We start from the raw sequence: 27,988 nt of genomic DNA, 5'->3' as shown, positions 1-27,988 counted from the left end.
CTCCAGTAAGCCCAGCCTGGTCATGTCCCTGCATATGATATCCCGTCATCTAATCAATGGTCAGTCTCATGGTCAGACTGACTTCAATTGTGTTTGCATTATTTTCCTAGGCATCCTGTCATCTGCTTGTCTTCTGCAGGGCCCCACTATCATAATCTTTTCGATTGTAGCCAATTCTGTACCCTCGTTTCACATCCAACTCGCCTTATAACTTTGTCTTAAAATCATTCCCCTTTATACCTTCAGTAGTTCAAAAACGGCCTCTCATCTCTACAGCCTCCAGCTGTCTGATGTCTCTTTCATTTAATGCAGCTGGTTCCAATTCATAGAGTAATACTGTTAGTACACTGGGTTTGATAAATTTTCACTTTGGTACCAAATGGAATGTTTTTATCAGTCCATGATTTTGTCAGTTTCTGTGCAGCCCTTGTAGTTAAGGGACATCTCCTCTTAACCTCATCCTTGATGGACCGTCCCCACTGATTGAACTTCCTAGGTACACATAAGATTTTACTTGTTCTACGACTTCACCATTGCTTCATTTCAACACTTTATGGATTGTCCCTTTTTCAACTTGTAACCACTTTGTCTTCTTAGCATTTACTGTCAGTGCAAGTCGACTGCATTTCAGTCTTCCAAGGTAGCAAAGAGTATCCTCATTAATTCAAATGTGGCTGACAGTTGTACGATGTTATCTGCATAAGCTAAGAATCTTAACTCTAGCTTATCCAGTGTCTATTTGTCTAACATTCTTAATGTCTAGTTTAAAAACATGATGAAAAGCAATGGTGATTCCATGCCCCCTTGTCTTGCACCAAGCTTTGATTTTGGACTTATACAACATTTTTAAAAAATTAGGCATGCAGGGTTGAATTTAGAGGCTTTTGCTCTTTAATCATCCAGACAGAACTCTTATTGAATTCAGGGAAGCTTCTGCCTGAGTAAGGCTTGAGTGAAAAATCAACAGTAAGGACTTTGGAATTTGGTCCACAGAAAATAAGCCCTGTGTCCATAGCTTCATTAACAGAAATGATGCAAAACAGCCCAGCCAGATCTAAATTAGAGATGTGTGAATAACAAAAGGCTCAGAGGTTTAGTCTGGAAAAGCCTATAGAAATCTGGATGCCTAGCCAATGATCTGAGCTTTCTGAGGCCCTATCTACAGAAAGACACCCCCAGGCCCAAGTCCCTTTTCCCTTGGACTGATCCCAAGTCCCCCCTACCTTTTGATTACTAGATTGGAAGATGTAAAGTTCTCCTTCTCCAAAGGATGGGCATCCACTCCCCAACTCAAGGAAACAGCATGATTTGTTGGAGCTGCTCAGTGTCCAGATGTCATGGTGATGAAGGCGTTAAAGAACCTCGCAGACTCTAAGGCCAGAAGGGACCATCATGATCATCTAGTCTGAACTCCTGCACATCGCAGGCCACAGAACCTCACCCACCCACTTCTGTAATAGACCCCTAACCACTGCCTGAGTTACTGGAGTCCTCAAGTCGTGATTTAAATAGAAAGTCTTCCCCCACTTCCAGTAGAAGGCAGAATGGCTGTGGATGTCAGACCAGGGAGACCATAATTCTTCCTCCCTTGTGAGAGGCAGCATGGTTTAGGGAAGAAAAGCCTGAGTCTCTCATTTCCGTCTGCATGTGGAGAGCTTCAAGGTCCTTTTCTCAGTCTCCAGGGGGCACTGTGGGTGCAGCGAGCTGATTTCTGGCCAGGAGGCTTGGAGGATGATAATAAAAATAACAATACTTAGCATTTGTATAGTGCTTTCTCTTTGCAAAGTACTATACTAGCACTACATCGTTCATCTGGACTATACCTCTGAGAAGCATCTGAACTTTTGGATGCCTGTGTGAAGCAGCACAGGTTTTGCAGTTCTCCCATCACTGCTTTTAAACAGTCATGAATTTCAAATACATAAAACACCACTATGGTGAGGTAGCACATAATGACCTCATAGGGAATCAGTTGAAAGTGACGTAAGAGAGGCTCTATAGCTGTGTAGGATGCACTGCTGGTAAGTGTTGGATACTCACAATGGACTTTGCTTTCCCTCTTTTTCAGATGATCGAGAAAAATCCCCATTTAATTGTGGATGATGTTAGCAGATTTGATATCGTTCAAGGAGAAATAGGTAAGATCAAAGTTCTGTTTCAGGGGGTAGCCAGCCTGAGCTGTAGACCGTAGTCCTTTCCTTTGCTGCTGTCTGAGAGCTTGGTTTGGTTTAGTGCACACACTCACAAATCCACAGAGAATCCATCCCAGATATTAAATACCATTGTCTTTTACAGCGCCTTTGGGCCAAGGCACTTTGATGTCTCACTGGCTCCCATCATCCTGCAGAAGAATGGGTGCAGAAGGGTAGACCCAGACCAGATAGAAAATGAAGTTCTATGGGTCAAATTCAACCCTTATGTAAAGTGGGTACAACTCCCATTGTGTGCCATCTTTTATCAGAGTTGGATTTGGCCTCGTGACCCTGAAGTCCTTTTCTGGTGACTCTCAGCTTTTCTTTTCCACACTCTTCTCTTTTTATTGTCACGACTGACCAGCTTTTCTGATCCAGGTACCTGTCTCTGTCCTGCTGTAGCTCCATCCCTTCCCGGCCACCCCCCAATCATGTTTCCTTTTGAGAGTAACAAGAGTCTTCCTCTTGAAGAAACTGCACTGTCATCAAATGGCTCATCCAACTCAGGGTCTGGCAGTTGCCTGCACCACTTCCTATCCTGTAGAACTAGAATACCCACAAAGGGAAGGAGCTTCTGTATGATGCCTAAGTGCCTCCGCACAGGGCCTTTGGCTCCCTCTTCCTTCATGGCAGTCAGATATGATAGAGATGGGTGCAGTATAGAAACCGACCTGAATGGGTGGATGGAGGCCCTGAGGCCAAGTGTGTCTGAGTCTCGACAGTCTGCCCACATTTTTATTTTATCCAAACTGGTTCTCCCAGTCCTTCTGCAGTAACCCTGTTTCCTAAAGAAAAGTGTAAGAAAGATACAGACCCTGGCAAAGCAGAAGGAGATCATGAGGCAATACGTGTAATTGCATCTGGTTTGTTACTTGTCTCCCTGAAGGTGATTGCTGGGTTCTGGCTGCCCTGGGATCTTTGACATTACAGAGGCAATTTCTGGAAAATGTTATGCCAAAGGACCAAGGATTCAAAGAGAATTATGCTGGGATTTTTCATTTCCGGGTATGTACTATGTGCTGTAGTGATTTTGCTCCACCTTGTTTGGGTGGAGAGTTCGGATGGTTCTGAACTACAACCCCAGATCCAAGCACCCCTGAATTTTGCGGAGCACCCGTGGAGTCGGTGCCTAAGGCATCACTTTTGGCCGGTTAAATTTAGAAGCCCTTTTAGAACCGGATGTCCCTCGTGGAACAACCGGTTCCAAAAGGGCTTCTAAATTTAACAACCGGTTCTAGCAAACCGGTGCGAACTGGCTCCAGCTCACCACTGGTGAAGGGCAAATATCGTATGATCTGTCCTTAGAGGAGTTAGCATAAGAGGGTATCACCGGAGTATCACAAAGTCCCAGAAACTAAAGATGGAAAGAACCATTAGATCATCTTGTCCTTTCCCCATACCCAATGCAAAACTGTTTTCAAGTGCATTCTCTTTTACTTTGTCTAGCTTCAAAAAAGATGGTGCTAGCAAAGGAGCGTACACCGTTTCTCTTGCGAGACTATTCCCACAGAGTAACAGATCTTCGTACTAGAATGTTCTTGCTATTCCTTATGTTCCATTGCGCCGAGTAATACCAAGCCTGGTTTTACTTTTGCAAAATCTAAAACACTACTCCTCATCTATCTTCAACCTAAACTAAATGAAAGATTTGCGTGGAGAAAGACTAGGGAGAAAGATCAAACCTGCTTTGCATTTAGAACCCCAAACTAGTTTGCCACTGAGGGTACCCACGGCAAATAGCAATACTGTTTAAACGGAACAATGCATCCCTGTAATTTTTGCTCACTGAGCCATGGAAATATAGCCATACTGGGACAAATTTATCCCTGGCATAACAGCACGGAAGTCCTTAGCATTACAACAGGTATGGATTTGTCCAGTTATGATATCAAAGCCCTGCTGCACTACATTAGTTTGCTAATGACTCTAGCAACAGTTCCGTTAGTTCATCCCCCATTGATCACTCGCCAGCTGGATCAGTCAGAAGAACACCTGTCTGTCCAGCTGTTGAAGTGGCCAATTGCCTCCTTTTCATTTGTCAAGCTGATGGATAATAGCCCCAACTGTGTTCTGCCTGTCCAATACAACCCATGTCACAGTTTAGAAAGATCTAGATCTAGAGAGGTTTCAGACACAGGAAAGAGAGGGAATGGACTATCCAAAGACTAGCTCTTGGTGAAGGGCGTCTCTGGCCCCGAGATGTACCAAGAGAAGCTCCATGTTGAGCTGAGTAGCGAGGCATACCACTTTGTTTGGACACTTAGTTTTCTGCCCTTTTTGAAACATCTGCCTTAGTCCAGTCATGGTAATACTTACTCATCTACATGTACTTTTCATCCCATGTAATTCCAGAGCACTTTGTGTCCAGAAATGTAGCCACCTCTGAAATGAAAGTCAGCACCTATTTAACAGTACACAGCAAAAGTACAAAATAGCCTATGAGAGAGAGCAAAGAAGTTACTTATATTCATGGTTTACATTCACTCTTGGGCTATTTCTGGAGACTGTCATTTGGCAGCACTATTTATTCTTACAATAGTTTTTTTTTTCTTTTGTTTTTCCAGTTCTGGCATTTTGGAGACTGGGTGGATGTGGTGATAGACGACCGGCTGCCTTTTCTCAATGAGAGATACCTGTCTGTTCAACCTCGCAGCAGAAATGAATTCTGGCCATCCCTGCTAGAAAAAGCATATGCCAAGTAAATATACCCGCCAAGTCTGTCTTTCCTGCCATTGCTGAGTCTTATGCTTGTGTGGCTATACGTTGTGCCAGCTGCTTTGGACAAAGTACCCTGTGTAGTGTTGTTCAGGACCATGGACAATATTCTGAGCACTGGATATGTAATGAACTGTGGCTGGACATACTTGCAGATACTACAGGCTAAAGACTGTAGATTTTAAACTGAAGATTTAAAGTTCCCTGGTTCTCTTACACACTTTTCTTTCTGAGAGGCAGTGTGGTCCGGTGGATAGGACATTGGTATGGGACTCAGAAGACCTGAGTTCTATTTCTGGGCCAGCTACCAATCTGCTGTTTAGCCTTGGAGAAGTCACTTCACCTCTGTTTTCCCTCCCACATTTTGTCTATTTAGACTGTAAGCTACTTAGGACATGGATTGTCTCTCATTCAGTGTTTGCACAGAAAGGGCCCCCCCGTCTCAATTGAGGCTTCTAGCTGCTACCTTAATACTAATAATGAATAAAACTACAGTCATCAGTGGGGATTGAACCTTGGACTCTCAGCATCAAAAGCAAAGTCCTGTATTACTTAAGTTAAAGAAGAACACCTCAGCTGTGAGTAAGTAGCAGGTTGTTATACTCACTGCGACCTGCAAGTAGGAGTTATGACATAAATTAAGTCAGTGTATTACCTATATAATACAGGGAGTGCATTAAGCACATACTGGGTGGTTTAATGAATTCAGCAAGGAATAAGCAAATGGTAAAATGATAACTGGGAGACACAGAAGTGGAGAATTTTGCCACGATGTATTTGATAAAAGTTGACTCCAAAGTAGGTACTACTTCACAGTGTGAGATTTTAATTACAGAGCAAACTGAACCTCTGTTCAATTGAAATTGCAAGAGTTGCTGTTTATGCAATTCCTATTGAGACGTTTTCCCCAGCGCACATGGCAAATTCCTTTCATCAAGGACATTGGTCCAAAATACAATTAGCCTTGGATTTCATTTTCTGATTCTCCAGTTTATGAAATTGACTGTACACTGTGGTTTATAATGATGTGTATATTCATGCTCTAACTACAGTACAGTCTAACTTGAGATTTTTTGCCGTTGCAATGAAAGCACAAGATAAGAAAACATAGATCCTGCTTGCAACATGGCCTTGTGAGAACCCTAGTGCTCAAACATTGTTACTATCAGATGGCTCGTCACTTGCTGATGCATAACCAGTGATGGTCTCAGTCCACTTCTTAGAGCGTAAGTGGGATTGAAATGGTGCATGCTGGCACTCTGTGTGTTTCCTTCTTTGTTTGTGTGTTACACACCAGCCAAGTGTGTGTCTATGTGCATGCGCGCACACACATTTGATCATGCCTCCCTCCACTGACTGATCCCAATGTCTAGACAACCTCATAGATTCTGAAAGCTAGAGGGACCCCTCTTTAGCTCAAGTGATAGAGGTTTCTACTTCCGGTGCTGAAGGGACCAGATTCAGTCTAGGGGTTACCACTGTGTCTGCATGTGCATTTCAACCCCAGCTCATGACACGTAGTACATTCATAATATGTTTATGCACGACAGAGAGTATTAAATGTGCATCCATTGAGTTAATTTCCTCTATGCATTGCTTACTTGGGTGGATCATAGAAACAAATCCATTTCCCTTTTTCTTTTTTCTTTTCTTTTTTTTCCCAGGTTGCGAGGCTCCTATCAGAATTTGCATTGGGGTTACATTTCCGATGCGCTAGTAGACTTGACAGGTGGAGTCCAAGTGCAGTTTCTTTTACAGAAACCTCCTTCTGATCTGCAGGAGATAGCAAAAGCAGCTGCCAAATCACAATGCCTGATGGGATGTACCACACCAGGAGGGGTAAGCAGGAGGGACAGGTCTTCTTGCTTTTACCATATTTATATTACTTTTTTTTTTTTGAAGAAACCAGGAATCCATATCTACCGCTGTACAACAGATACTCGCTGAGGGGCCTTGTAGTGTCCCTAGTGGTAGAGAAGAAATAAAGCTTAGCTGTATTGAATATAAAGAGGGTTTTTTTTTTATTATTGGGGTTGCTGGCCAGAAGTTTCCCTAGCTCTCAGACTGACTATGCTACCCAGCATCACCAAAGAGTCTCTCACTAAATCCTGGCCTGGACTCCACCATTGTGGAAGGGATGACCTCTTGACAGGGCTAATCAGCAATGATGCCAGAAATCAAGGGCTGAGCTACTTGGATAGAAAGCGGATGACGAAGCCCAAAGGAAGTTTTCTGACTCAAAGGTGCTTGGTTCCATAACTGTTTTTTGATAGCTCCTGATCGGAGCCTCAGATGTAATGGGCCTAGTGCGCTGGAATGGAACTGTACTCCCTGGCACCAGCATGGAACCTGGCCTTATGACTTCAGGACCAGAATTTGAGATGATCAGTTTCTAGGGCAGGAAGACCAAAAGGAGGTCTTTGGAGAAGACACCCACTATGTTTGCTGCTGACAGCTATTGGGTATTGGCTGCTAGTTCAGTTGGTAGAATTACAGGTTTGCATTTGAATAAGGCAGGCTCCTTGTAGGCTGAAAACACACTTCTGAATACAGGGAAAGATATAACACTGCTTTATGGGACGCTGCTGGGTTGATAGGGGCCATCATAAAAACACTCATGTTGTCCGCTGGTGTGCTGCAAAGAGACTTCCATGGATTTATATAGACTGTGCAGTGCACTGGCAAAATGTGTGTCATGCCACCTCTAGTGTTTGGTTCGCTAAATGATAGCTGCCAACTGCTGCTACCCACTAACTGAATTACCCCTTTAGTTCAGGTGCTAGTGTAACCCACACACCTTCTGGGTGTGGTGTTCTGTCCCATCTAGTGGGAGAGAGGGAGAGGAAGAGAGATGAGTTTGCTCTACAGCCTGAGCTAACAGCCAGCTGGCTTTTAGCTTATGTGGTACAGGCTCATGCTCTAAGCTCCAGAGGTCCGCGGTTCAATCCCGCCCGCAGGCAACTGGGGTCTGTTGGCGTTACAAGTGGGGGCTCGTCCAGGATTTCAACTGGGAAGTCTCCGAAGCTCGGGACGCACTTCCTCAGCTAAGGGAAGTATGTCACCCACACACCTTCTGTCTGTGGTGTTCTGTCCCATCTAGGGGCACCGAGACCACTTAAAAAGAGAGAAAAGGAGTTCTTGTGGCGAAAGCTTATGCTCAAATAAATTTGTTAGTCTCTAAGGTGCCACAAGTACTCCTTTTCTTTTTGCGGATACAGACTAACACGGCTGCTACTCTGAAACCTAAAAAGAGAGAGAGATTATTGAATTTGCTCTACAGCCTTAGCTAACAGCCAGTTGGCTTTTGGTTTATGTGGTAGAGACTCATGCACTAAGCTCCAGAGGCCCCAGATTCAATCCTGCCCACTGACGACCGGGGTCTGTCAGCGTTACACTAGAGACTGGTGCTTAGGTCAGTTCCTACCAATGACCCACCCCAGGTGTTGTCACAACTGCACCTGCTGTGGAAGCTACTCCAACACTGGATCCTTATGGGCTTTTCAGAAGTGTGATGCCTTTGTAGCTCCATTAACTTGGTTGGATTTGCGTCAGGCCACCAGGGGAAACAAACACCAGGCACTTCGCAGCTCAGCTGTAGTGTTTTAAGTGAAGTCAGCGCCGTTTTTCTCTTTTCTCAAACTAACCAAATAGCAGTTTGGGGGGCAAACAAACGTATGTTTGCAAGTCTTTCAGGGAGCTCATGGCTGTGCTTTCTCTCCTCAGCAATCAGTTGGTAACGTGGAGTTGAAGAATGGACTCATAAAAGGCCATGCCTATACTGTGACTGGGGCTACAGAAGTAAGAACTGAGACCTTTTCCCTACTTATCATTCTTTCTGTAGTATTCCATGGCTGTCTCCTGATTAGCATACTGACTGCTGCTCCACTCACAGTTGCTTTCAGAGATGTTAAGATCAGAAGGGATCCTTACAATCATCTAGTCTGACCACCTGCATAACAGAGGCAATTGAATTTCACCTGTAATTCCTGCACCGAGCCCCAAATTTCTGCCTTTTAGGATTGTGTGTGGAATAAAGGGAATGTGGCTAGCTCTCTGTTTTCAAGCAACGTACCAAAGTGATGGAGAGTAGAGACCAGTGTTAACATTCCTGGCTTCAGTTGCCCACAGCCAGTGACACTGCCAAGGGTAACTGGTTCCAAAAATGCAAGACCTTAAGCAAACCTTCAGGGTTTTCAAGAGACAAAACCAAATTAAATGCATGGAGACTCTTGTATGTTCAGTCCATGAGTTAATGTAATTCCTGGCTATAAACTATTGATGGGATAGCAGAGGTAATCAAATTAAGGGAAATTATGGTGCATTATGTTGTAAGGTTCCACTCAATCAGAGGTTAGAGGAAGGTCAGGAGGGAGAGGCACTAAGGGCTAGATTTTTAAAGGTATTTAAAATACCTTTGGGAGTTTGGTCCCTGGGCACTTTTGAAAATCCTATTAGGTGCCTACTTGCATCTGTAGACACCTGTATACCTTTGAAAATCTGGCCCTAAGGGCTGGAACCCAGAGCAGGTGCAGACTGTTACAAGGTAAAAAGTGATGACCAGGTTAGAACACAGGGGACCTGATCTTCATTAAAGAGAGCACCGCTGTAAGACTATCAAGTTACTCCTCATGAGTTGCAGGAGTCAGGCCTAGGAGGGGAGCATGTAGCTCAAAAACAGATTGGCATGGTAAGGATGGAACTTAAGCCCATGTCTCCTCAGCCATGCCCATTCTACACCTACACCCAGCCTCAGTAAGGAAGCACATGTGCAGAGGGCTGCTACCAGTCAGTGGACTGCACCTCATAATTAAGCCTTTTAGCAGTCACATGTTGCCGCCATGTGCATTTGCACTAAGGTGCAAAAGAGCTTAAGCTCCTTGCTGTGCAGCAGACAGGGGCTTTTATGGTCAAGACCTATGTGATCTTGGTGATAGCTGCCACAACATGAAAGGTTTGAAAAGAAGCCTACTTTATACTGATGGTTTGTCCATTCCACTCTGCTAAATTGTAGGGGTGAGGAGTGGGAGTGGATAGGTGGAGAATGAAAATGTGATAATGGGTGGGACATGTGAGATGTATGCATGGCTTTCAGGAAAGGGAATGCCTGTGATTAGGATATGACAGAATGGCAAGGCTGCCACTGTCGGGGACTTTGGAGGAAATTCAGCTGTTGAAGGGGCAAAAGTTCCTCTCTGTTTGTTAGGGGGCCTGGTAGTAGAGCTGGTTAGGAATTTCCAGATGGAAAATGCAGTTTCTGCACCACCAAAATTTTCTGTGGGAAAAATCTCAATTTTGCTACAGAAATCTTGATTTTTTTCTCTCTGAGTTTTACCTGAATCAGAATACTTCATTTTGTTGAACTGATCTAAAATGTTTAGAATCAGTTTAATAAAACAAAGCTGTATTTTCCTGTCAGCGCATTGTCTTATGGGAGTTGTAGTTTGGGCCCCACATTCTTCTTTATGGGCTGAACTCCCTGCAGGACTACATCTCCCATAATGCAATACAGATTTCTCGCTGACCAAACTCTGTGTGGTGCATCATGGGAGTCACATGTCTCAGAGTACATCATGGGAGATGTAGTCTAGCCAGGGAGCCTGATACATACGGTAACCCAAAGTACAGCTCCTTGGAGGCAATGTGCCATAATGGGAAAATGTAGTTTAATATTGAACTGGCTTGAAATGAAGCATTTCGGGTCAGTTCAACAAACTGAAACAAAATATAGATTTGGGGAATGTCAAAATGTTTTGTTTCAATCTGAAATGTCAAAATTAAAGATTTCAACACTTGTGAATCAACATTTCTCACAATTTCTGTTCCATTAAGTTTTTTTTGAAATGTTGATTTTTTTTTTTTTTTAAGAATTGGGACAAAGGGTTATAAAATCCCATCAAGGGTGAGGCTGTAGCATCTTCATCTTCTGTAATCAAGGGATGTAGCTTGCACTTCACAGATCCAAGAGCAAACTTCTTCTGGCATCAAACTGTGGCCTAAAGTCAAGAGTTTCATGCTGGATAAAGAAATTACTTTCTCCATCTTTTTAGGCTTATCCTTCCTACACACAACCGCCCCTGACCAAATATTAATATTGACTTAGAAGGGATATGGACCAATCTGGCACAACAAAATAATCCAGAAAAGCAAATTACTTACTACAGCCAGACAGTGACCTGGACTAATTCTTGGGGCGTGGCCGTCAGCAGTGACTGAAAAGTCTCATTCACAGAGGGACACAAGTTACATGATACAAGAGCTTTTATCCCAGGATCTCAAAGCACTTGGCAAAAGGGATTGTGTCCTATATTTGCCTTCTTTTTTCTTTTGGTCTAAATTTTTTCAAGTTTGACCCCTTTAAACACACACAGTAGAGTCTGCATGCTTCAGGAAGGGCGTTTGGTCCTGCTGTCCTAACAGCTTTGAACTGCCAAAGCCCTAGCTTTGATTCCTAGCTCCAGTCACTCCCTCCCTTGTGACTCCCTCCGCAGTGATCCCTTGGGCTGATCTAGGCAAGGGGTTGCTGGGCTCCAGGGTGAGCCCCAGGGTAAAGGTGGATTGCTATGACCCCGGGCCCTGTGGGGGAGAGGAGCGGGTAGAGGTGAAGCTGGGGAAGCATGAGAGCGTGCTGCTGATGACCACTTGATGGAGAGAGAGAGAGAGAGAGAGGGTGAGAGTCTCAGTTGGTCTAGCTCCACTGAAGTAAATGGAGCTGTGAAGATTTACACCGATGGAGGAGCTGTCCCGGCATGGCTGCTGACTAGAGCACAGGCCTGAGAGTCAGGAAACTTGGGCTTTTAGTCTCAGCTCTATCCCTGACTTCCTGTGTGAGCACAGACAAGTCATTTAACTTCCTGTTGCCTCTGTTTCCCTTTTATGCAAGGTGGAAAATAATACTTGCTTACCTCATGGGGGAGGGTGGGGTTTGGGAGGTTTTGTGTTTGGAAAGCACTTTGACGCCTACCAGAAAATGATGCCTCTTTGCCTTGGAAGGGGTTCTAGTCACAGTGAGCCAGGCCTTCATTACTTCCAAGACTCTCTGTATTTGAACAAGAATTGGAAGCCACACAGAAGGTCTGGTTCTCCTGTCAGTTACACCAGTTTACCCCACCCCCTGCCAACTTTGGTGGAGTTACTCCTCAGTTACACTAGAGAAAGCAAGAAGAGACTCAAGTCCAGATGCTCCAACTTGTGCAGAACACAGAAGCTCACCGCCTTAACGGGAAACACCAAGCTGGGAACAGAAGCCAGGAGTCAGGGATTGGATTCCCGGATGACAGGCATCTTAGAAATACCATAAATAGCCTGACCGACTGGGAAACCAGTCCCTTGTTCTTAGGATTATGCTGCAGTGCATCTTCTCCACTCCATATAGATACATTTTAGTCGTGCGTGGCCTTGTACTACGAAGTCATTGGCTTTGCTGACAGTCGCACTTTCCTGGGCATATGACAGTCATGTGATGTGGCAAGGCAGTCAGTGCTTCTGACTGGGTCAGCCCTCTGCTCACGATGCAAAGGAAAAATGGGTGCAGTGTTCTCTGATGCTTTGTTTCTAATACCATGTAGCAAAGAGACGTTGATTTTTAGCTGCAGCCAAATGAGGGCAGGAGTTAAATGAGTCCTCAAAGGTATATTAAGAAAGATGCATTTGTATTACTGTATATCCTGATCACAGAAGGCTGTGACTACAGTTGGCTTTTTATTCTTTTCCTTTACAGATACCATACAAGAATGGCTGGGAAGATATAATCAGAGTTTGGAATCCTTGGGGTCATGGGGAATGGAGAGGGCCTTGGAGTGATGGGTACGGTTTTAAATATTTGATCTCATAAGAAGGGTGAAGCTTTTGTGGGTTTACTGCAAGGAGGCTATATCCAGGGCTGACTACAATGGAGTAGGCAACTCTAAATTAATCTGCTTTAAGCCCTTTTTCCATCTGCAAATACCTCCCAAAAGAGCCCAATTTGGGATTGAAAACATACATGCAATGTTATTTTTATACTTACTCCTGACTGGGTCTAGTTCAGACATCCCTCTTTCTCTCAGCTAACAGTTTGCACAGTGGATAACTACAGGTAAATCTCAGATTGGATAGCTGCTGTTTTCACCTAATACAGGTTCTGGACATGCCCTTATGCAATTTTCTGCTGTTTAATGCTCCATAGGCATCCAATATACTGTGCAGCTTGTGTGCTGCTGAACTTTCTAAGGATGTCAGTGCAGAATGCTCCTGCTGCAGTTTTAAATGGGCTGCTTTCCGCGTCCAGGATGTCAAATCTGGAGGGAGAGTAGCCTGCAGGGGGAGTGGCCATGATAGCACTGATCTGATGGATGGATGGATGCTTGCAAGCCAAACCGGGGGTGGGGCCTGGAGGTAGTGCAGAGGCATGGAGCTTCCATTCACATAGCCCTTGTCTTGAATGGATCTTCTAGGACCAGTGTGGATCTCAAGGGATTAATGGGTTTTGCAGGCCAGACATCCTGGTTGCTCCACTGGGGATTCACCCTCCCCTCCAAATGCAAGAGAATGATCCAGAGGAAACACTGTGATGACTTTGTTGCACATAGGTATCAAGTGGGGAATCCAGTTTGGCTGACTGAAGCTGGTGTTCTCCTAGCTAGAGAGTTGTACAGGTGCCATGACAACATTATGGTTTAATAACAACAATTCTTCTTCCCTCTGTGAATGATAACACTAATAACTTCTCCGCTGAGAAAATAAGTCTGGCACTTAACGTCTGGATGGGCCGGTGGGAGTGTAGTAGGTGATGCAGACATGTTTGAGGCTGGAATAACAGCTATCTGCTCAGACACTATTTCCCACTTTTTGGAAGGGTGAACTATAATCCTTGCTATAATTGAAATTTCAGTGGAGCATGCTTAAAGGTAAACTGCATAAATCAATAAATTATTGATTCATGCTCTGTTTATTTATCTTATGCTCTGCAGAAAATACAATTATCACTTAATTATAAAACTGCTGTTTGGAAATAACACAACTGACAGGCTTACGTGGTCTCTGTGTGGCAGGGGCACTGCGAAGTTATATCACTGTAAAGCCTCAGTAGTTCACTAAACATTCGGATACCAAAGGGTACGTGCAGGGAACTGGAAATGGGATGCAGAACTTTCCACTTCTAGATGGCCATTCAAATGTAGTAGCTGCAAATCATTGCCACATAATAGCTGGTTGTGGGCCTGTGAGAAATGGGTAGCAGTCCCAATCTGGTTCCCAGCAGACCGCTGTCCACATAGTCAGAACCATCGCCGCTACTTCTCTGGTTTAAAAGTCAGCCCAAGGACTGGCTAAGTCCATGGAGACAGAAGTACCATTCCACTCACTGCAGCTGTCCCCCACCCCTGGCAGGGGTGAAGCAGGTGGCAAACCTACAGGTGGAAGTAGAGCTGGTCAAAAGAAGGTTTTTTTGATGGAAAAAGGTTTTTCAGGAAAATGGAAACTTTCACCAAAAATTTTCTATTTTTGGTAGCAATCTTTCAGATTTTTGTCAAAAAACCAAAACAACCCACCCCACTTCTTTCAGTATTTTGGCAACTGAACATTTTTCAGTTTTTTTCAACAAAAACCTGGGAAAAATTCACAGAAAAAATTCACAGAATTTGTCAATAGGAGGGGGAGGGAACTTCACCACTTCCCAATGGCTGCGGGTGGAAACATACACTGTGCTGCCAATGCTACCATTGTGTTGGGGCTGAATGTAGGGTACCAGTCAGGCTCTCAATCCATCACTTTTCATGTGCACTCTTGGGCCAGATCCTGGAGCTAGATGGGAGCGCGACGGTGGGATGGAAAAGGTTGAGAATCCCTGAATGAAGGCCAAGGCAGACCCCTCATTGCTGATTGCTGTTCTGTTGCCTTTCACAGCTCTCCCCAGTGGGATCGAGTTCCAGCGGAATATAAGAAAGATCTCTATGAAGATAAGGACGATGGAGAATTCTGGTACGTTCACATTAATGTTTGGATATTCCAAGTTTTCCTTTTCGAACCCAGGGGCCTATGGCTCATTCACTTTGCTTAGGCGTCAACTTGTTGTCTGCTCTGAGTCACAGTTTGGAGCCCCATTGTACTGAAAGCTCTAAAAACACATTGTTAGAGACAGTCCTTGCCCCTGCTTGCAATCTGACAGACCAAGGCTGGGAAGGGAAACAGGCTCACAGTGGGGAAGGGATGTGCCCAACATCACACACCAGGTCAGTGGCAGATTCAGGAGCAGAACTGCGGTTTCCTGATTCCCTGTGGCAGTGCCCTCGCCACAAGACCAGGCTGGCCACCACAAGGTAGGTGGCCTGTTAAACAAGAAATACAAAATCTTAAGGATTAGCACCCAAAGGGATGCAGAGAGGAGCTGGGTACAGTAGCAAGGACTCCAGTCATCAGAGTTTGGATTTTCCTGAATGGTCTAGGGTGGTAGCATTTCATGTGTCTGGTCAGGCTCAGATATAGCTTTGCTGCAGTTTTTACAGACTCTTTAGCCACTGGGAAGTCTCCCTCATTGCAGACTTGTGTGGCCAGGCTCAGAGGGTAGCAGAGCAGAGGGAGCAGCATGGATATATAGAGAGAGTGCAGATTGGGATGTAATTTGGATGTGGACCAGGATGGTGCTGGAGCGTGCAATGTGGGGCCTGTGCTGGGGCACTGGAGAGTGCAGTGTGGACATGGGCTGGAATGCAGTATGGGTGGCGGCTGGCCTGGGGTACTGGAGAGTGGAGGGTTGTCCAGCATCTTCCTTTCTGGAGACCGACCACTTCATAGCCCCGGCTTGCTTTTCTCACCATGGTAGGCCCTGATCCTGGAGCAGGATGTGTACAGGTGGATCCTATTGACTTTAATGGGGTTCCACATAGGCACAGAGCTCTGCCCCCAAGGATTCAGTTGTAGGATCAGGGCTTTAGGTAGTACAAGTGTGATCACTCGGAGACTCCACATCTTCCACAAGGCATTGTCACGATCAGCTGAAACCTGCAACACCGCATTCCTGCCTTGGCTACAGATCCACTTTCCCACTCCGCGAGTGTAAGCGTTAGTATCCAACTGATGTATTAAACGGAAACATCATACTTCTCATTTTTTTCCAGGATGTCACGTCAAGCTTTCACAGAGCAATTCTCCTTGCTGTGTATTTGCAATAACACCCCATCGTTTCTGGACTTTGGAGATCAGCGTGGTACAAGGTGGTCCCTGGCCATGTATGTAAACCAATGGGCTCGAGGACTCACCGCAGGTGGAAGCAACTATCATAATGGTACTGAATGTCCCAGTCTGATCTCCTACCCCATCCCCATTATCTCCCCTCCCTCTCACCAACACACACACACACACACACACACACACACACGAAGCCACTCTGATGACTGGATTGCAAAAGTATTGATTCAAAATTGTTGAGCTTGATGTTTTCCACCCTCGCACTTAACTCCAAACAAAACAGGCAGAACTGAGGAGGCATCACTGGCCTCTGAGTCAAAACTGAAGATTTAAAAACCCTGTACTCTCTTAGATCGAAACTCACTGTCCCTTATATCAGGCCTGCCTGACCCAGGGCGAGGATGGGGCTGAAGAGTCTGAGGTGGTGAGATAGCCAGCCTGCTTTGCAAAGTAATAATATTACAGAACACATATACCTGTGGAATGAATTGACTAGAATCCCAAAGCTCTCTTGTAGTAGGACACTCTGTTGGGTAGATGAGGCCATCAGCTTTGCTGCCTGTTCCCTGATCGTTCAGTTGTGCTGAGCTTCAGGGGTTTTTTTGCTGTTGCACATCTTATTCGTTGTTGTTATTTTAATCTATGAGAGAAGCTTGTGATCAATAAAGGGTTGCTTTTATCTTCAACGTTGTTTCATTATTCAGCAATAGACAGGCTTCAGTCTCCTAGTAACACTGATTACAATTTGTCAATGTACTGTAAAAACAGAATGAGGGACTGATAGGCAGGGCTATGTTAAGAGTCCATGAACACGTCAGTGCGCGTGGCTGTCGGATGGCTGGATGTACTCTATTGGCAGTGGGTAGAAGGAGGCCAGTTTCCATGGGCGTATATTTTGCCATCAACCTTCTAGTATAGTTCATGACTGAACATGCCATAATGCAAAATACAGCCACTCGTCAGCAAACTGTCATCTCTGAAGCCCAAACCAACACAATCAAGTGTTTGCCCCTGTGATTTATTAATACTTAAAGTCTATTCTATATTAAGAGGGAGCTCTCTTCTCAGTCTTGTGTGTCCATCTTGAAAATGCACATCAGCCCAGCTCTCTTTCCTTGAGGCCACTACTTACCACTAACCAAAACCTTGGCTCCATTGTCTGACTGGTCTCCCACAAGGCCTTTATCTTTAGAGCTGCATCATTGTTACTGACACCCTATATTTTTCATGGTGAACAATTGCCCTCTGGGAAAAGGGGAGAATTTATTTGGAACTCCTCCTTTTCATGGTTGTGCAGCTATAACCTCTAAGCCACAATCCTCTTCTCCATTAGAGTATCCTTGTCTGCGTGGGTTTTAATAGAAACCGCCCTTACTGGCTTGAGAATGGATGGGATTGTAGTTAAGGCCCTGGGTTTGAGACTGAGGTGATCTAGGTTAAATTTCTGACTCTGCCATGGCTTTGTTGGGTGACCACTGGCCAGTTACTTAATCTCTCTGTGCCTCAGCTCACCATCTCTAAACTGGGGATAGTAACACTTCCTTCCTCCTGCACTTGGTCTTTGTCTGGTTCAGTTGTAAGCTCTTTGGAGCAGAGGCCATCTCTTACTATGTGTATGTATAGCAGCTAGCACAATCAGGTCCTGATCTTGGCAGGGGCCTTTAAATGCTATGTACAGCTACTACTACTACTAATAATCATTTCACAGCAGGTGCATTTTCAAGGAACCCCCAGTACTTTATCCAAGTGGAGGAGCCTGACCTGAAAAAGTATAATGTGGTGGTGTCACTGATGCGAAAACCTGCCAATAATATGCCAGATGCACAAAAATTGTTCACTGGATTTTTGATCTTCAGGGTAAGCAGCATCCACTGCGGAAAGACTAACACTGTAAGGGGGAGGGAGGGTATTTTGCGTCTGCACAGAGATTAAGGGCTGAACTCTAGCCTCAGAGACACATGATCAGCTGCCATAAAGCAGAGCTGGTGTGAGTGTGGATAAGGGAAGAGGGAGTGATGAAAAATGGGGGGATTTGCATGAACTGTCAGCTTTGACATTAGATAACAGTACCAAGGAAATGTTTGTCTAATCAGGGGTGTTCGAATAGAGAACAGAGCTTTAGATCAGCTACATGCTTATTTTATATTTAAAACCTGCATTTCCCCTTTCTTCCTCCCAGGTTGAACCCAAGGTATGTTCATTTTCTTTTCTTTTTCTTTGATTGATCAATAATTACCAGAGCTGGATAGGGGTAGAGAGGAGGGGAATCATCAGAAATTGGATTTTCAATTGAAGTTTTCATAAAAAAAAATCAGAAAAATTTGATCAGTTCTAATAATTGTGTATGTTTATATATTGTTTTCGCTATATCACATATATATTCTCATGTACATATAGTCATATATTTGTATTGCATTCTCCATGACTATCACAGACAACATGAGCATTAACATTCAGGCTTTTGCTGTATTGTTTTCTTTACATTTACTCTGATATTTTAGCAAACACTTCCTTTTCTCATACTAACATTTTTCAATGTTTCCTTCCCCCTGCTGCACTGACAGTAGATCTCCCTGTCTGCTATGTCACAAGTCCAGACTTTAACAAACTTTATTTTACTTTCATATAGCACTTTTGATTCCAGGAGCATAAAATATAGAAACATATATATACACGCATCACTGAATGCAGCCTTCTCTGGGAGAGAGAGCAGTTAACAACCACACAGTATCCTGGTGTGGAGACAGAGAATTTTGGCCAAGACCTTCTGGGTAAACCTCTGCTCTTTTAAAAAGTGTCAGAGGACCTTTAATATCCAGAAGGAGCAGAAAAGGCCTTGGCTTTTGAGGTCTTATTTTAATGACCTACTTGCAGTGGGCCTGATTCTCCTGTAAACTGTTATTTTTCTATTGACTTCAGTGGGGGTTCTACTGAATAAAGCAGCATGAGCTAAAAGAGCACTAGGCCCAGTACGCAGAGCAGGACACAATTTATCTGCCTGAGATGACTGAAAGATGGAATTAATCCTGCCAAGATCTGAACACAAGTGTCAAGGGAATCTAGACATTTCAAACATGAAACCTAGTCCAAAGAGATGGTTTAGTGGCCTAAGTCTGAAGATGTCAAACATATGCACAAATGCTGAAAAGTCTTCTAATGTTCCTATCAGGGGACGAGACCCTCAGTTGTGCATATTGCCAAAGCTGCATTGTTTTCAGTAGAGCTGTGCCAATTTATACCCATGGAGGATCTGGATATTAGGTGTTTGAGCTATCCCTCAAATTAACCTTAAATCAGGAGGCCAGTCAGTGCATTATTCCATTACATCACTCACAATTCATTTCTGGAACTCCTGTGTTCAGATTTGACTTAAATCACAAGTGAAATGAGTTTGGTGGTCTCAGTATAGTCTCCAGTGGACATTTGCCTATGGCTCAGATCTTACCAGAAATCTAGCTCAAGCATGAATACTGGTACACCTCGGAATTCTGATACAATGTAGGCCCTTATAATGGGAAGCTCAAGAACTGACGTGAGGTTGCTACAAGTCATAAGCAAGGGGAAGTAACAGAACTGTGTAAGTCTGTTTGTCTACACAGGAAGATTTTACTAGTTACACTGGAATATAATCTCCCATCTGAACACTCTTATACCAGAATAAGTGTGTCTACATTGGGGTTTATACTGCTGTAACTATATTGGTTTAGATTCACTCCTTAGGTTATCCTGAAAAAACTTTCCCACATAGACCGGGCCTAAGAAGTTTACATTGGAGCTGCTGGCACTAGGTCTGACTATAGCATGTACTAAAGTTCACCAAGTTCACTCCCAGAACAGTAATATCATTATTAATCTCTCACAGTGTATCGAGACGCATCATACCATCACTCTGAAGCAGAATGGATGTTATGTGTTGGCAGGATAACGGAAGTGCTGTGCAGGGTACATATAGACAGACACGGAGGGTTCATGTTATGTGATAGAGTTGGGTAAATATTTAGGGTCGGATTCTGATGTCACACCAGTTTTACCTTCAGTGACGTCAATGGGAGTTACTTCCACTTTCCACTAGCAGGAGTTCAGAATAAGACCCAGATGCCAAATGACACCTCCATTGATTTCAGCTTACGCCAATAGTGGATCTGCCTTGCAGTCCAGACAGCTTCCATGTCCTCTATAACATGGCTTGGACAAGCACTCATTTCGCAGCAAGCTGGGGTGTAAATCTACCTCTCACTAGCCTGCACCGTAACTAACTGTCCATGCGGACCATGGAATCACACACTGGACATTTCCTAGTGCACATTCACCTACTCCCATTTCAAAGCGGGGTAGATCAAAGTGCACCAGGGAACTTTTAGTGTATGGTAGCAGAGTCCAGGCAGATTGTTAGTGCACAGCAAGCCAGTGCTGTGCAGATTTACACACCAGCTTGTTGTGCTCTAACGGCTTGTCTAGACAAGCCCACAGTCTTTCCCCCTCCCCCAAGATAGCAGATTTATACTATTTTCTCCCAAAGGCATGGCTCATAAATAACTGTGTCACACTGCATAGCCATTCTAAATGGAATTTATACACTCCAATGTATTTGAGGGAATTTGTTTAGTAAGGATTTTTATTACGCTATCTTTACATGTCATCACAGTAACAGCTGTTACATTATATTTATTGTTTCATCTCCGCAAAAGTATTGGAATAACCAAAGAAAGATCAGGATACATTATTTCCTTATGAGAATTGATGCCAGGATGGCACTGCTGCTAAAGACACTGTCTTCTGGATGAAATGTTTAACTGGGGCTCTGAGCACTCATGTACATGACATACCCCAAGGAAATTTTCACCGGAATTAGGGTATTCACCCCACTCTCTTGGCACATTCCAGATCAACTAACTACACTCCACCCACCTAAAATCCCCCCAGTTCTTTTTCACTTCCCTAACTGTTGTGTAGTGCTGCTGTGCACTATTAACTGCCGTGTTCCACCCCAGAGATGATTGCATTGCAGTGGTGAGTGAAGTGATTCCCATATATGCAGGATTGAATATGAAAAGCTATTTCAGACGTTTGTGGATGAAAGGGGCTGTGGGAATAGAGGACTGCCATGGTACAATTAATAATTTCCTTCAGTTCCAGGGCCTGAAGGACAGATTGCCAGTTGCATTTTTCTCTCAGTATAAATCCAAAGTTCTGAAGTACGGTTTCAATGTGTCGACCCGTGATGTCACCAATTACTTTTTCTTGAGCCCCGGGACCTATGTTGTTGTTCCAGCCACGTCAGAAGAAGGCCAAGAGGCTGAATTCCTCCTACGAATCTTCCTGAGGATCCAAGACAACCATGAGTAAGATCATTATACTTATTATACCTTATTTCCAGCTTCCAGGGTTGTCTCTGAATATCTAAGACATAGGTCATTAATGTGGTGTTTTATTTGAATGTTTTGTAGAAGCTTGTTGCAAAGAGAGAGGTTAGTGACAGGAGTGTATTGGCAGGAATGCTAGGAGTTTAGGCTGGGCACACAGATGGGTACACAGGAATTGCCATAGCTGAACAGAGGAAGGGTTTATTTAGGAGCATCTCAGTAATGACTCCAGAACAGAGTATCCCCTATAGAGGACCATACTGTACGCTGGTGGGAGACTTCCCTCCAGCTTGGGATGGACACCTGCTCTAAGAAAGGAGGGCTGATGACTTGTATTAGTAGTTCTTTAATATTTATACTGCTGTCACACCAACGGGCCCCAGTCAGGGTCAGGTCCCCATTGCATGAAGTGTATGCAAAGACACAGTGCCTCGCCCAAGGAGTTTACAAGCCAAGTGCCTGATGTCTGATCCATGTGGGCGGACTCACTGCATAGATCCATTAATTTCAATGGGACTCCACACAGATGTACGGATCCACCCACAAGGATAATATTGTAGGTTTGGGGACACCGGGTGGAAGTTTTATCCTAGTCAGCATAAATGCAGATGTTTTCATAGAAATGGCTAGTTTTCATAAAAAAAAAAATCTAAGCCACAGCATTCACCCTTGACAAAGTTGCCTTAGGTAATATTGGACAGTGGCATTGCCTTGGTATTTGCAATCTACCCTATAGTGGGGTTCCACAGCTTTTACACAGCATGGCCCATGGCTTAATTAATGAGATTGTCTTGTGGACACATCCTCTCTCATTTGTGATTTGCAAAACATCCCCAAGCCAGCTACAGCAATTGCTTCTTTCTGGAACAGAAACATGAGGGAAGCTATCACTGGGCTACCTGGACTTCACTGGGACTGTTCATGTGAGTAACTGCCCATCCCTGTGAGTAAGGGAATCACAGTCTGGACCAATGTGTTTTGAACTTCTTCCAGTGAGCAGGATTCTGCCACTCTTACTCACATTCCGTAGTAACGTCTTCCACACACAGTCTCATTCAAATCCTGGGAGTACAGTAGTAATAATACCTAGCTCTTATATAGCACTTTCCAGCAGGAGTTCTCAAAGTGCTTCACAATCTTTATCCTCGCAACGCCCCTGCAAGGTAGGGCTATTATCCCCGTGCTATTATCCCCATGTTACATGGGAAACTAAGGCACAGGGAGGCTGAGTCACTTGCTCACAGGAACTTTGTGGCAGAGCAGGGGGTTGCACCCTGGTCTTCTGTGTCCTTGGCTAGTGCCCTAACCCCTGGGCCATTCTTCCTCTGTCTGAGTAGTAAGTTAGTACTCATGGACAGTAAGGGTAGCAGCTGGAAAAGTGGAGGAGCAGCTATCATCATTTGACCAGGTAGCTCACCCTAGGGGCCACTGGAACCCCAGTCTGGGAACTGCTGCCCTATAACAAGCATACAGTTTCATAGGGAATGCTGCAAAGCCTGAGGTGAGCTTGTTTCTTCATCTAAGGCAAAACTGGAATGTTAGGAGTTGCAACTGTATTTGCCTCAGTAACATCCTGTAGCAGTGAGGTCCACAGGTTAATTTTATGTTGGCTATAAATGTGTGCTCTGGTTTAAATTTGCCTTTAAATGTCCTTAGGTATCCTCTTGCCTTTTTATTAATGTTCATCTTGTGTTCATGTGCTATAGGAAAATTAGAGACATTTCATAATGTTACAGCTCAAGTTAAGGTAACCAGGAGCTTTTGCTCATGTAAGAGCTGACTGTGGAGATGGACCCCCTCATGCCTCCCGGTGGTGAAAGTGCTGCCAAACTAGTCCTGCTGTTGCACACACAGCCCTGGATTCTCCTCTCCCCTACAGTGGTATAAATCAAGAGTGATTGCAGAGAAGTCAGTGGACTTTGAAACAGTTTGAAACCAGTGTGAGCAGAGAATCAGGCCCACTGTGCTTACTAATGCAGCAGGGACGATTAGAAAAGTTCAAAGGCTTGATTCTGAACCAAAACACCTGAAAAGTGTCAGCACAATCACAGTGTGTTTGGGATTCACAAGCATTCTTAGAGCTCTCTCTCTCTCTCTGCAAATAAATGCTAGAAGGCTGTCTTTTTCTGATGTGACTCTTGTGGTGTTTTTTAGGGACCTGAAAAGCAGGCTCAGCCCAGTGATACCAAAGGTAGGAACATGTGCAAAATGACTTAGATGCTGGAGGTGTGTGAATCAACATTATGGATGTCCTGGCACCAGCCACTAACCAGTCTCTTTGCTGCAACCCTACTCTCCTCTGCCCACCCCACCCTGCCTGTTACCTTCTCTTCTGCCGACTGCCTCACCTCAGAAAATATCATATGGCCTCTATATAAATCCATGGTACACCCACATCTTGAATACTGCATGCAGATGTGGTGACCCCATCTCAAAAAAGATATATTGGAATTGGAAAAGGTTCAGTAAAGGGCAACAAAAATGATTAGGGGTATGGAACGACTTTCATATGAGGAGAGATTAATAAGACTAGGTCTTTTCAGCTTGGAAAAGAGACAACTATGGGGGGATATGATAGAGGTCTATAAAATCATTGACTGATGTGGAGAAGGTAAATAAGGAAGTGTTATTTACTCCTTCTCATAACACAAGAACTAGGGGTCACCAAATGAAATTAATAGGCAGCAGACTTAAAACAAACAAAAGGAAGTATTTTTTTTCACACAATGCACAGTCAACCTGTGGAACTCCTTGCCATAGGATGTTATGAAGGCCAAGACTATAACACGGTTCAAAAAGGAACTAGATAAGTTCATGGAGGATAGGTCCATCAATGGCTATTAGCCAGGATGGACAGGGATGATTTCCCAACCTCTGTTTGCCAGAAGCTGGGAATGGGCGACCTGATTATTACCTGTTCTGTTCATTCCCTCTGGGACACCTGGCATTGGCCACTGTCGGAAGACAGGATATTGGGCTAGATGGACCGTTGGTCTGACCCAGTATGGCCGTTCTTATGTCTCTGGGCACAGCTCTGCCACCTTTGTACTGAGCTATGAGAGGGAGTACTCACAGAATAAGTAATCTATCCATGTGAGGGGCAGTTTCAGAATCAGGTCCTTAATCTTTAATTTGCGTTTTTCAGATGCATTTTCATCAAGTAAATCGCTGTCAGCAGTAGAGCTGAGTTAAATTTTAGGGTCTCCTGAAACTATTTGTGAATTCCAATCAAATTCAATAACTAGTTTTGGACAACAAAGGGGAGGGAAGATTGAAAAAGTTGAAACGGTGCAGCTTTCCATTTTGAATTGGATTCATTTTGAAATGTAGCTAGATTTAATTTTTGTAAAAATCACATGAAAAGTAAATGTAACCCGTCATTCGACAAGAAACAAAATTTCTGTGTTTTCATTTCAGTGAGAAAAAATAAAATATTTCCACAACAATTTTTCGTCTGATTCATTTTAGTTGGGCCACCAAACTCAATAATCACTCACTCGCTCCACTCTAGACAGTAGCACTATCAAATCCCCCAGCATGGCATTCTCTCCCCTTTCCACACAGGGATTTGTCCATCTAATATAAGGCAGGGATCTGCAGAAAGCTGATTGTCAGACTGGGTGATCCAATTGGTCTTTGCAAGAGTCTAGACCTGATTCTGAATTATCTGGTTTGTACCAGTGTAACCCCATAGAAGTCAATGGAATTACACTTCTTAAACTAGCAGGAGCTCAGAATCAGGCCCAGATAATTACAGCCAAGTACAGTACAATTGTCATTCCAGCTGCAGAATTCTCTCTCTCTGCACTATGACTCTCTGCACTATGGTGCATTCTACAGTACAGTCCTCTTCTACTTTGGAGCTTGGGCTCCACCTGATTCTGCTCTCTCACAGTAGCGTAAACCAGGAGTGACTCCTTTGAAGTTAATGGTGTAAGCGAGAGACTCAAGCCCTTTCTAGTCATTAATTTTCCAGTCAGCTATTAAGCCCAGTTATGGAGAGAGAAACCTATTGTTTATGCTATTATCCAGTTACACTAACAACCTTTCACTTTCCTTAAATAATGTCACTAACCAACAACCTGTATTTTGCCATATGCAAGTACAGTACCCAATCCTGCAAACTTCACACAGGTGGGTGGTCCTTAGTAATTCCGTTGGAGTCAGAGGCTACATGTGTGTTAGGATTAGGCCCTAAAGTATTAATTCACTGCTGTCTAGGCAATCTTCCTCTCAAGCAGCTCCCATCACTTCTCCGCTCCTCTTCTTGAATTTCTGCACTGGCTTCCCCCTTTCTTCCACTTCCAAAGCTCTCCACAACTCTATCCCTGCCTATGGGCCAGCTGTTAACATGGTCTAAAATGGCGGCAAGCCATTGACTTCAGTATAGTGACATCAGTTTGCACCAGGTGACAAACTGGCCCTGATTACCTCCCATTTCCTGTACGCCACCTAAAATTCTCTCCTCCTGACTCCTCCATTTACTTACTTTTTAGCTTCACGCGGTTCCCTATGCTGAGAACATCCTCCTGCTTAAGAGAGGCCAAGCTCACCCCCTCTTCTTCAAATCCTTTCTGAATTCCCCCCCCCCAAAAAAATAAAAAATCCCTCATTCTACAAAGTTATAAAACATCCACACACCACTTCCTGCCTGATCACTATTGTCTCTCTTCTTGTCTTTAGACTGCAGGGTCTCTGAGGCAGCCCTGTGTGCTTTGTTGTACATACCTTGTCCATTCTAAAGTGCTGCAAGCAGCTACAGAGCTATGTGGATAATAGGGTTCTGGTTCTGGCTCCCATGGCTTTTGTCACTAATTTGCGTATGTACATGTTTTGCTGTGATCCAGGACATACCCAACCAGAGTCAAGACAACTCCTCTGAAAACATCTTCCTCAGATATGCTAAACAGGTACCCTGAATACAGCCGATTACTGAAAAAATAAAAAGACAGTTGGAGTTGAAAAAGAAAAACCTCTCATCTTGCTATCAATCCAGGTAGAAAAATGCCTTTGGAAATGTGGGCTTAGCATTCCTTAAGTGGATACCTTCAAAACAGCATTGATCTGGCTGCCAGAATCCACAGAAAAGTAGGAGAGAGAGCTGGAATAGAATGGACGGCTCACCATATTAGGGGATGATTGTTTGGGGTTTATTTAAACAAGCAATTAGAAATAATCCTTGGATATTTTTTCCCTCTGATCAGAACGGTTTCCAGCTTGCACTTGCTGCATTTGGAAAGCAGATATCAGTCAGTGTTTGAGTAATTGATTCCAGCTCTCTCTGAGCCAAGCTGTGTGTGTTCACAGGAGATGCTCTTAATGGTTTAATAAACTGTTGTAAAAGAACTCCTTGACTTAGTCAAGAGAAAAATCACTGCCAAAAGCCTTTACACAATAGACCTCTCACAGTTAATAGTTATATCAATGCATAAAGGTGAAAAATGACACAGTCTGTCACACAGAATGCCCTAGATGGGCCTTAGGGAGCGCTAGGGGAAGGGCAGTAAGATTTTACATGACTCAGGCAGCTGAGAGCTACAGCATCAATGTAGAGCAGGAGACAAGGATCCTGGTTCTCAATAGCTTGCACCAGTGCAAAAATGTAGTGTAAAGCAACGTATCCGCTCTTTGGCCAGAAAGGGCGGGCGGGGGGCAGTAGTGTTCTCCTGCATCAGCTTATTCCTGGCAACAACCCCTGGAGATGATTGCTGACAGCAGGCACAACTTAGTCCAGGAACCTTTCTGGTGCCCAGGTGCCCCAGGATTGGAGGACACACAGGTGGCTAAACAATGCGTTTCCTCCCACTCTCCTCCAGGCCTTCAGACTTACGCTGAGCTCAGGTCAGGCAATACAGAGACACTGACCCTTTGGCTCTAGGAATCAGCTACTCCTTTAGATGGCCCAGCTTCTCCACAGCAAATAATCCACTACCAATTAAAATACTAAAGCAGGAAGGATGGTCATGTAGCTAAACCATAGGATAGGGAGTCAGGTGACCTGAGTTCCATTCCTAGCTCAAGCACTGACTTCCTGTGTGACCTTATCTCAGTCTTGGTTTCCCTAAGAGAGTTGTCCATCTGTACAATACTGGGGATAATATTACTGCTCTGCCTCATAGCACTGATGGTAATGCTTGTAAAGCACTTCAAGACCCTTTCATGGACAGCACAAATTATTACCCTAAAAAGAAAGGGTGGTTCAGAGAATCAGGTGGTCTGATTCTGAGCTCACACCAGATTTGCAGCTGTGTGACTCGACTGCCATGAGTGAAGTTACTCCTGATTCACAATGGTGTAAGCAAGTGAAGAATAAGGAAAGGGTGGGGGAGGGTAAGGAAGCCTGGTGCTTATAAACTCGTGTGCTTTGTTCTGCATTAGGGTTCAGACATCAATGCCTCGCAGCTGCAAAGGCTCCTCAATGAAGTGTTCCTGGAAGGTAAAGCTCTTTATGATCCAGTTAATGGTGTTTTCCTACCCTGGATCTAGTGTGATCTAGATGGAGCCATAGATGTAACCCTGATGGTCCCAGGAAAATGCTCAGTAGGATTGGTAGGC

The 27,988-nt window shown here is 44.2% G+C and overlaps 1 protein-coding gene across 1 annotated transcript in view; it reads left to right on the top strand.

Annotated features, from left to right (window-relative positions):
• The window catches only part of CAPN13 (calpain 13), a 54,688-nt gene that overhangs the window by 12,026 nt on the left and 14,674 nt on the right, over positions 1–27,988 (top strand). Inside the window, exons 2-15 of the mRNA XM_074949143.1 lie at positions 2,069–2,138; positions 3,079–3,197; positions 4,757–4,890; positions 6,572–6,746; positions 8,631–8,705; positions 12,625–12,710; positions 14,790–14,864; positions 16,001–16,167; positions 17,782–17,927; positions 18,250–18,261; positions 21,201–21,412; positions 23,588–23,624; positions 26,281–26,343; positions 27,812–27,869. Coding sequence (XP_074805244.1) covers positions 2,069–2,138; positions 3,079–3,197; positions 4,757–4,890; positions 6,572–6,746; positions 8,631–8,705; positions 12,625–12,710; positions 14,790–14,864; positions 16,001–16,167; positions 17,782–17,927; positions 18,250–18,261; positions 21,201–21,412; positions 23,588–23,624; positions 26,281–26,343; positions 27,812–27,869 — 1,429 coding nt within the window. The remainder of the gene's footprint in view (positions 1–2,068; positions 2,139–3,078; positions 3,198–4,756; positions 4,891–6,571; positions 6,747–8,630; positions 8,706–12,624; positions 12,711–14,789; positions 14,865–16,000; positions 16,168–17,781; positions 17,928–18,249; positions 18,262–21,200; positions 21,413–23,587; positions 23,625–26,280; positions 26,344–27,811; positions 27,870–27,988) is intronic.

Source organism: Natator depressus, chromosome 3 (assembly GCF_965152275.1).
Source record: "Natator depressus isolate rNatDep1 chromosome 3, rNatDep2.hap1, whole genome shotgun sequence".
NCBI lineage: Eukaryota > Metazoa > Chordata > Testudines > Cheloniidae > Natator > Natator depressus.
The sequence above is the reverse complement of the archived record's forward strand: the minus strand, read 5'-3'. Positions and strand labels throughout refer to the sequence as shown.